Raw genomic sequence first — 10453 nt, forward strand, 5'->3', positions numbered from 1 at the left:
GACGGAGTTGAATTCTGCGGTGATTTGTAAAAGGAATATCGAGAAAATGCAACAGACAGCAGAACTAAATTTAGGAATAATGGCACGAATAGCCCCTGAAAGTTATCTGAACTTCCAATGTGATTCACGTGCTTCAAAAATTTTAATTTTGTACCTAAAAGTATCATTCTGTTAACCATTACAGAATAAATTTTAGGAATACAAAATGTAAACAATAATATTAATAGGTTGCAATAAATTGAGTATTACAACTATAACATAGACCAGAAGCAAAAACAACATCAGTTTTCAGTTCAATCATGGGATTCAGACATCCTTAGGAAAGAGCTTTTGATATGTATGAATGACAATCGAACTTCAAACATTATGATTGTCATCTGACCATGAAAATGATGCAGACACCATTAAAAAAGGTTTCAAAGTCTTTCCTGTAACAGTAACATTGTAAGACTTCTTCTCCATTAAAGACTTGAAAGAGAGAACTTGAGAAACCACTTTGATTTCAAGCTTGGAGTTGTAAGAGAATGTTGCAATGTAAGTAGATATTGCTACACCAACATTTGTTACTGTTCTATAGAAATTGACTCTAAATATACCACCTACTGGTATTGCAGCTGTTAATGTAGGATAGGTGTAATCTCTTGGCAACGTTTTTTCAGGACACGAGCTGTTATGTCCTGTTACTATTCTGATGGTACCTTCATCATATCCAATGCTACATAAGAATCTTATGTTGTCACCCTTTACGGTGTCATATACAAGTCCGTGGTCGATGGCTTTTACAGGGTTGACATGTCCAGATCCATAAGCAAATTCACCATCAGGATTATTCGATGGATCCATTGGGAAAGCTACGGCAAACAAGTAAAAGAAAACAATGGTAAGATCAATAAACAAACGTGTGTTATGATAACGGCAATGAAAGGTTACCAGTAGTCAAAAGAGCAGATCTAATGGCCGAGGGAGACCAATGAGGGTGAAATGTATTAACATATGCGACCACACCGGTAACATGAGGACAAGACATGGAGGTTCCTGATATTATATTGTATTTAACTCATCTTCTATCTGTTGTAGTCGTAGAATGTGAAGCGACCGGTGAATATGCAGTCAAGATGTCACCACTGGGTGCATCTCTATCGGGCCGCATTTCTTTAATATATCTGCTACAATATAATTAGGTCCCTTTGAAGAGAATGAAGCAACTATAGGAGCTGAAGAATCTTTAATTGTTTCACTTCTTAATATTTCTGCTTTAGGTTCTCTGTGACACAAGGAGGAAAGCATCAGTTTTGGTTTGCCGAATAAGATCTAAAAAATTGGTTTTGGATGTCTACATGGTGGAATTCATGTAGGACTTGACAGAATCATATTTGTGAATGATTAAAGCTGAAAGCAGACAATGGGACAACAAATGAAATATTTGTCCATGGAATTGGTGTAATAGGTCCCAATGCACCGGCATTATAAGCTTCTTTGTCGCATGGAACAATCTTGTTCTCTACCAAACTTGTATCCAGGCAACCAGGGTCGCCCACCCTGAAAAACACTAAAGAATCAAAACATTTTGCTTATGTCTAAATCTTTTGTAAATCAATGTCAATGGCAATAACCGAGCAATGCTCTCGTGGCAATAAGACGTTGCTTGTAGCCCATAAACCAATGGAACCTTTGTTCGGTTAAGACTGAAAAAGTTAACTGAAAATCCCTGATTGCATAGAGGAAACCATTACTATCATGTACTAAAACTATATTATTCTAATTCAAGTGTGAGTATCGGCTCAGTTCTTATGGTTAGAGTCGTTCCATCCCCAAGAACAACCTTGTTGATGAAACGGCGATCAATTGTGCTTGCAGCAACAGTAAGTATCCATGGTGCTACAATTAACACTGTTTGTTTCCCTAATGTACCACTATTGCCTGCAGATTGCATGACAAGTATTCCATTCTCCGCTGCATGGAAAGCACCAATGGCTACAGGGCCACTGTAGAATTCAGACACAAAGATGATCCTAATGAACTGTTATAAGATCAACTCATCAGCAACGGCATCATCAAAAGCTGCCAAGATGTCCTCTGAATTACAGCATATACCATTGCATACTTTATATGCAGCAATCCTTGCTGATGGAACCCTCCTCTTGCGGTTCCTTCAGCAAATCCATAGAAACTAGCATTTCACTATGTTGTTCCTGGCTGCTGTGGATGCTGTATGTGATCCATGACCCTCTGTATCCCTGGCAGAATCTGTGGTGTAAACTCGAGCTCCGATAAGCTTACTGAAAGATACGTACCAAGTCATTATGAGGATCAGGGACACGAATAGCGGTCTGAGATTGGAAATAGTGGAATATGTTTACTTGTTACAAGTGAAGTTTTGGCCAACCTTACAAGCTCCCTTCCAGTTTTGGGTGGTGGAACGAATCCTTGTCGCTGAAGCTGTCCTACTCGGGCCAGATTCCTGTATCAATGACACCAACAATGACATTGCTCTCCGTGGCATTATGTTTAACAGTTTGATTGAGTCCCAAGAATTCCCATGTTCTTGTTGTATGAAGGTGGTAAACTTTACTTGGAAAAACCAAAACCACTCCTTTAAAGCCTGCATATAACGGCATTGTGAAAACATATCATTAAGGAAATGCCATTGAGCTGAAAAAAAAAAAAAGACAGCTCTTCTTCTACCACTTACTTGCAAGTTTCTTTGCCTCTTCATTAGTTAGCTGAGCTGCAAATCCATTGAAGCTCCTTTTGTAACTTCGGATTAAGTAATTTTCCACAGAGCTGCAGAGAAGAAAAAAAAAACGGATCGATCATCATACTGATGGACCCACACATTGGTTTAGGCATCAAAGGACATCCTCTAAAAAAATGGCTTCCTACCTGTGTTTAGAAAGTGCTTGAAGCATATTGGAAAGGTGAGATGAAGCAATGTAGTCTCCATCAGGAAGTGGTCCCAAGTATGCAATGTAAACCTGCATCATATATGATGATAGTCATCATCGCACAATATTATAATTCATGAACCAGTTCCATATAAACATTCTTAAAAATAGTTGTCTTTCTATCTTCATGTATAGCACCAGAGCGAAGGCTTACACCAACTGTGATAATAAAAAAAAAAGTCAAGAAACACCAAGAAACTTGATTTTGTCATTTTTTTCTCTTTGTTTGATAGTATGCATAAAACAGAAATTATAACTGGTATTTATAGTGAATTGGAACATATCTGGAAATTTTACTCATACCATATATGATTGTGATTTATGACAATTCCAAGATATATTTTTCACTATCTAATAACACCATTCTCTCTGCTGTATTTGTTGTATATTTTTGCAGCTGATCTGATTATGTTTGTAACTTAAACGACAAAGGAATCAATTTATAACTTCATTTTTCTTCTGATTTACTCCACTGAAAAATCTGGGGTGTTGCAAAATTCATGTATTGGGAAAGTTTGTCATAGAAAAATGTAACTAATATTTTATTAATAGATTACAAGAAATTGACTGAACAAATAAAAACAGAATGCAGACTCAATCGTGTGACTCAAACGGCCCTACGGACACCTTCATATGTGTGAATAACGATTGAACTTCTAACATTATGTGTACCATCTGACCATATCAATGTTGCAGACACCATTGATTGTTCACCCAAAGCTTTTCCTGAAACAGTAACATTGTAAGACTTCTTCTCTGTTAGAGACTTGAAAGACAAGACTTGAGGAACCACTTTGATTTCGAGTTCCGACAGGGTAGCGATTGTTGCATTGTAAGTAGATCTTGCTACACCAACATTTGTTACTGTTCTATGGAAAGTGACTTTGAATGGCTTGCCTGCTGGTACTAAAGTAGTGAGTGTAGGATAATTGAAATCTCTTGGCAGCATTTTAGTATTGTTTTTAGGACAAGAGGTGTTGTTTCCTGCTATATTTTTGATGGAACCTTCATCATATCCAATACTGCATAAGAATCTTATGTTGTCACCTTTTACGGTATTGTATACAAGTCCAGGATCAATGGCTTTTACAGGGTTGATATGTCCTGATCCAAAAGCAAATTCGGCACCTTGATTCCTCAGTGCATCCATCGGAAAAGCTAGGCAAAAGAAAACAAATGTAAGATCAAAAACATGACATATGTTACAATAATGGCAATGAATGATTACCAGTAGTCATAAGAGCAGATTTAATGGTTGAAGGAGACCAATGAGGGTGAAATGTCTTAACGTATGCGGCTGCACCAGCAACATGAGGACAAGACATTGAGGTTCCTGATATTATGTTGTATTTAACTCGCCTTTTATCTGTTGTAGTTATCGATGGTGAAGCAACCGGTGAATATGCAGCCAATATATCTACTCCTGGTGCACTTATATCGGGCTGCAATGCATTTACAGAACTATTTAGTTTACCCTAAAAAGGCAAAATAACGATAAAATCCGAGTTCTGGGAGAAATGCATGCCTTTAGAATGTCTGGTACAATGAAATTAGGACCCTTTGAAGAGAATGAAGCAACTATAGGAGCAAATTTATCTGTAATTGTTTCACTTCTTAATATTTTTGCTTTAGGTTGTCTGTGACACAATGAGCAAAGGCATTAGTTTTATTTTACCTAACATATGACAAAGTAATGACCTGAACCATCGATATGTACATACTTGGTGGAATTCAGGTAGGATGTGACCGAATCATAGTCCTTGGAGCTTAAAGCTATAGCAGGCAATGGGACAACAAATGAAACATCGTTGGATCTATATTTCGTAATTAATCCCAATGCACCAGCATTGTAAGCTTCGTCTACACCCTGCATGTCATCGCATAGAATGATCTTTTTCTTTACCAAAGTTTTATTCAGGCAATTAGGGAGACACAACCTGAAAAAGGACCAACAATGAGTCAAAGATGTGGCTTCAATCTGAATCAATCAAAATGCAGCTTGTCAATGGAACTAACCGAGCACTGAACTCATCACAATCGGATGATGCTTGCAGCCCATAAACCAATGGAACCTTTGTTCTATTAAGACTAAAAGAGTTTATTGAAAGCCCCTGCTTGCAAAGAGGAAACTATTACTATCAAGCAAATAAACTACAAGAGTCAGAGCAATTCAAGAGCGATATAGTTCTTACAGTTTGTATCTTCCCATTCCCAAGAACGATCTTGTCGACAAAATGGCGATCCGTTGTGCTTGCAGCAACGCTAAGTATCCACGGTGCTACACTTGCCACCGATTGGAACCCTGCTAGACCACTATTGCCTGCAGATTGTACAACAAGTACACCTTTCTCGGCTGCATGGAAAGCACCAATGGCTATTGGGTCCAGGTAAAACTCAGACGAACTTTCTGGTCCTAATGAAACTGATAAAAGATCATTTCCATCGGCAATGGCATCATCAAAAGCTGCCAAGATATCTTCTGAAGTACATCCTGTATCATCGCATACTTTATATGCAGCAATCCTTGCTGATGGAACCCCTCCTCTTGCAGTGCCTTCAGCAAGTCCGTAGAAACTAGCATTCCTTACATTGATCCCTGCTGCTGTGGAAGCTGTATGAGATCCATGACCATCCATGTCACTGGCAGAATCTGTGGCGTAAACTCGAGCTCCAATAAGCTTCCTGTAATATAAGTACTAAAATATCATTAGTAAACAACAAACATTGATTCAGGGATTTGAATAACAGTCGGTCCGATCGTAAATTTACTTGTTACAAGTGAAGTTTTGGCCACCCTTACAAGCTCCCTTCCACTTTTTAGGTGGTGGACCGAAGCCTTCATCACTAAAGCTATCAGACTCAGGCCAGATTCCGCTATCAATGACACCAACAATGACATTACTCTCGGCAGTAGCATTACGTTTAGTAGTTTGGTTGAGTCCCAAGAAATCCCATGATCTTGTTGTATGAAGGTGGTAAACTTTACTTGGAAAAACAGAAACCACTTCTTTAAAGCCTGCATAACATAGCAATGGTGAAAACATATCATTAAGACAATGCCATTGAGTTGTATAAATAAATAAAAAAGACAGGCCTTCTTATATAACTTACTTGCAAGTTTCTTTGCCTCTTCATTAGTTAACTTAGCAGCAAATCCATTGAAGCTCCTTTTATAACTCCTGATTAAGTAATTTTCCACAGAGCTACAGAGAATTAAAAAAAAAAATCAGATTCGAAATAAATAGGTGGTCCAGAACCGGACCGAACCTACATACTAAGAGGGAACCAATCTTGATCATTTCCGATTACAGGTCTTACCTGTGTGTAGAAAGTGCTTGAAGCATAGTGGAATGTTGAGATGTAGCAATGTAGTCTCTATCAGGAGCAGATCCCAAGTATGCAATGTAAACCTGGATGGCCACGTTATTAAAATTTAAATAATCAGAAATTCATTTCAAAGATATAAAAAACAGACAATACTTACCTTCCTATCATCGTCCACAGCACCATGGCAAAGGCTTATACAAAGCATGAGAATCACAAAAATGTCAACAAGCAACAAGAAACTTGACTTTGACATTTTCTTTTTGCTCTTTGTTTGAGAGTATGTATAAAACAGAAATCATAAGTGGTATTTTATAGTGGTTTCAAAAGATTGAATCTGATATCCCCATTAGCTGGAGTGTTTAATATTTTTTGATTCCATAGCTACTGGAACTTTGGAATGTATCTGTCAAATTTTATTCTTACCATAAATGATTTTGATTTATAACCATTTTAGGATTATATTGTTTTATTGAGTATTTATTGTGTTCAGTATTCAGGCTTTAGTTTCTTAGTTGTTGGCAACCAGAAAATGGTTTAATATAGTGAAGGATTGTTTATATTTTTGCAGGGTCATAGTTCAGCTACTGTGGAAGGCAGCATTTGTGATTCCCATTGAAGGTGTGTGTTATATGTTGGAACGTAACATGTATAGTGATTCCAGCACAAAAAAATTGTAGATCATATGTTCATTGAGCTTACAACAAATGCAGATTTGGCTTTGCAATGTTGGAATAAAATGCACTGCCTGGTTTCTACATGCTTTTCTGTTCATTTAGTTAGAGCATAGCCAGGGCCAGCAATTGTATATATTTTATCGTCGGTCTCGGCCTGTAATGTAAGAGATCATTGTAAATATATATCCCAATTTCAAGTCTATTCAATCTTATTCTTTTCCAGAGTGATTGTAATAAACCAATTGCATTTGTGAAATAACTCCGATGTAAATCTTGATTACTAGCAATTTTATATTGACACACGTGAGTACACTTATAAATTGATAAATTAAAAAAAAAAAAACTGTAAATGGAGAGATACCTGTTGGTCATTGTATAAACAAGGGGAAAAAAATAAAAAAATCTACTCAATATTTCCAAGTTTGAGATATGTTTTATACATTTGCGTTGGTGGCCGATTTGTTTCATTTTGCTATGGGAACTGATAGCATGGCTTTTGCTGTAGTTTTAGTACCGTTTTGGTTTTTAACCATGCATTCCAGCTTTAAGACAAGGAGAAGAGAGAAGTAAAATTCCAAGTACCGAGGTATACATTTGGGAGCAGCTTTCGAATGTTGTTGTAAGCATCCTTTGCCGTGTGATGAATATGGGTCGCTCCATTCCCTTTTCATCTTTTTACTCGTATCTATGGCCTCTCTCACCTTTATGATTTACTTACATAAATTGTTGTTTGTTATCTAATTCATTTGTGATGGAATTTGACATTTTGCAGAGTGAAACATAAGCAGAGACTCTAGAACGGGGCAGATATTATGCAGCTGCCATCCGACAAAGTTCTCGTCTCTGACCCAGTGTTCCGTCCATTCGTTGAGAAATATGCTGCTGTACGTAAACTTTTTTTCCCTTGCCAATTCAATGTTTATTTCTTTTTTAAAGTTATAATACATTCAATTATTACAAGTAAAAGGTTGACACATTTTATGTAAGGTAGAAGTGGACTTGAGATCTCAAAGATTTGGGCGTTTCAACTCTATTGTTATCATTAAGTCAAGAAACAAGTTTTCAATGTTGTTTAATTTTGGCCATTTGTTTCATCAATTGGCAGGATGAGGATGAATTCTTTGCTGATTACGCTAATGCTCACTTAAGGCTCTCTGAGCTAGGTAATAATCCTTCCATTCAACCCTATTTCAATTATATTTTATCATTAAAATACTCATATTCGACACATATTCTAAGTATTTAATAACCGAATTCAAGTGACAAAAATTCACCTTTGATTTCAATCTGTAACTTTAAAATGTAGTGATGGAAGTATTTTTTTATATTGGTCTTTGCAGATTTGCTGATGACTAAACAAAAGCAGTTTGGTTCACAGAGTAGGAACGAGAGCAACCAACATTTGCCTCCCAAAAATACATTCGTTTTTTTTTTAAATATAAATTCTCGAAAGAAACATAATTGCTAGGCAGTTGTTGCTCGAATAGCCTCTAGGATGGTTTTCATGGTGTTTTCTTTTTGGTAATAATAAAAAAAAGAGTTCGGAATGACTTCCGATGAGAGTAAGCTTTTTCTTTCTTTATTTTTTTTATCTTAGATAAATAACATGTAATTTCTTCAAAATGCATTTTTTAAAAAAGTTTATTGTTAATGATTTGATTATTGGTTTAATAATACTATGAATTATGTTAGTTTTTAATAAATTTTTTTAATAAATGAATCAATTTACTTTTTAATTTAATGTATAAAGATTAATTTATTTATTTTTTAAGTAAAATCTAATTTGATTTTTAATACAAGTACTTTCATAGTAATTTTATCATACTAATTAAAATATGAGTTCATTGTCAAATTCCTCAACAAGGAAGATTACTCTAATGTTATCAAGAACGGTCCCCGGTTTGTTGGAGGCCAATTCCTGATAGTGAAAACCGAACTTCCGTGCCTCGACGGCTACTTTATCCTCAGTGGCGGTTTGGCTAAGCTTCTCCGACAGATTAGTCGTAGCATTTGTCCACTTCGTCGTATTCGATTGTCACAGGTTAGAAGGGGAAAGAGGACTTTATGCCAGATTTTGTGTCCAGTTAGATATGGAGAAGCCATTGCCAAAGTCCATTACTGTCGACTGTTTTCATCAGTCCATTTGCTACGAGGGCATCAGCCAACTTTGTTCCCATTTTGGGCGTCTTGATCATTCATCTTGGGCATGTCCTACAAATATTGCTAAAAATCTCCATCGATCAGCCAGCTCCTTCTCCCGGCTCTGGTTACTCCATCGGCTTCTCCAGAGGAGTATGGTTCAACGAAAGAAGCCGCCCAAAAAGCAAACATCCCCACCAGCGGCTGCCGCCTCTGCTAAAGCTTCTTCTTCCACTAAAGGTGTCAGGATACCACATAGGGAAAATACATCTTGTTGCTAAATGCTTTTATTCTAGACCAAAGATTCCATGGTATCTCCTTTTCATTTATCTTCTCAGGAATATCGGGCTAGCTAGAAATCCAGTAGTTTTTGGAAAACCTTCCATTTTACATTCTGTTCTCAATCGCTCCTTTGTGAGCGCTGCAACCTCGACAAACATTCGCATTCATTCTCTTCCAAACTTCACCGCTGTTAGATGGCAGCCCCCTGATCGAGGTTTGATTAAATTAAATTGTGACAGCTCATCCATAGGAAACCCCGGGTTCGCTGGTGCGGGAACTCTCCTTAGAGATCATGATGGCCTTTGGGTCGCTGGTTGTTATCGTTTTCTGGATTTTACATCAAACATGACAGCAGAGCTTTGGGCTCTTCGCGACGGTTTATCATTAGCATCATCTCTTAATGTTGATTCTTTAATTGTTGAAGTGGATGCTACAGCATTTATTTCTCTGATTTCTGTTGACGAATGCACAAAACTTTCACTCAGATCTTTGGTTGTGGATTGCAGGACTATATCCGCGACCTTCCGCCGTAGTCGGTTGGTCCATGTTTTCAGAGAGAGCAATCGTTGTGCAGACGCGTTGGCACGCAAAGGCAGCAACCCAACTTTTCTCTAAAATTTGTTCTCTCGGGACTAATCGCTTGCCTTTGTTATATTTACTTTGAACTTCCTAGTTTTATGCTTAGTTTTATTAATGCCGATAAGGCAGGACTTGCTATGTACCGAACTTGTTTCTAAATTTCTTTTATGAATGAATGTTCCTTTATTTACCAAATGAAAAAGCACAATGGACCGAAAGTAACTTTCTGAGTTCGGTCAATATACATTAGAAGCATTAATAATTCATGTATTATGTTCAGTTTTAACCCTAATGGTTATTCCCAAGAAATATGTTTTATACATTTGCGTTGGTGGCCGATTTGTTTCATTTTGCTATGGGAACTGATAGCATGGCTTTTGCTGTAGTTTTAGTACCGTTTTGGTTTTAACCATGCATTCCAGCTTTAAGACAAGGAGAAGAGAAGTAAAATTCAAGTACCGAGGTATACATTTGGGAGCAGCTTTCGAATGTTGTTGTAAGCATCCT

The 10453-nt window shown here is 37.1% G+C and overlaps 2 protein-coding genes and 1 pseudogene across 2 annotated transcripts; 1 reads left to right on the top strand and 2 right to left on the bottom strand.

Moving 5' to 3' along the window:
* Positions 1-357: 357 nt before the first annotated feature.
* Positions 358-2984, bottom strand: LOC108481866 (subtilisin-like protease SBT4.3; annotated as a pseudogene).
* A 475-nt stretch (positions 2985-3459) lies between these two features.
* Positions 3460-8574, bottom strand: LOC108481865 (subtilisin-like protease SBT4.4). Its single transcript, XM_053017938.1, has 12 exons — positions 8498-8574; positions 8392-8460; positions 7308-7338; positions 6264-6355; positions 6057-6148; positions 5715-5961; positions 5138-5627; positions 4962-5056; positions 4667-4882; positions 4471-4582; positions 4174-4387; positions 3460-4103 (listed from the first exon to the last, which is right to left on the bottom strand). Exons 1-12 carry the CDS (start codon positions 8572-8574, stop codon positions 3553-3555), a joined length of 2286 nt encoding a protein of 761 aa, XP_052873898.1. The 3' UTR covers positions 3460-3552.
* Positions 8575-8624: 50 nt separating this feature from the next.
* Positions 8625-10148, top strand: LOC128279364 (uncharacterized). The gene is made up of 4 exons (XM_053017939.1): positions 8625-8633; positions 8811-8987; positions 9035-9743; positions 9874-10148. The coding sequence occupies exons 1-4, from the start codon at positions 8625-8627 to the stop codon at positions 10029-10031; spliced, it is 1053 nt and encodes a 350-aa protein (XP_052873899.1). The 3' UTR covers positions 10032-10148.
* The last annotated feature ends 305 nt before the right edge of the window (positions 10149-10453 follow it).

This window comes from Gossypium arboreum, chromosome 8, assembly GCF_025698485.1.
Source record: "Gossypium arboreum isolate Shixiya-1 chromosome 8, ASM2569848v2, whole genome shotgun sequence".
Lineage (NCBI taxonomy): Eukaryota > Viridiplantae > Streptophyta > Magnoliopsida > Malvales > Malvaceae > Gossypium > Gossypium arboreum.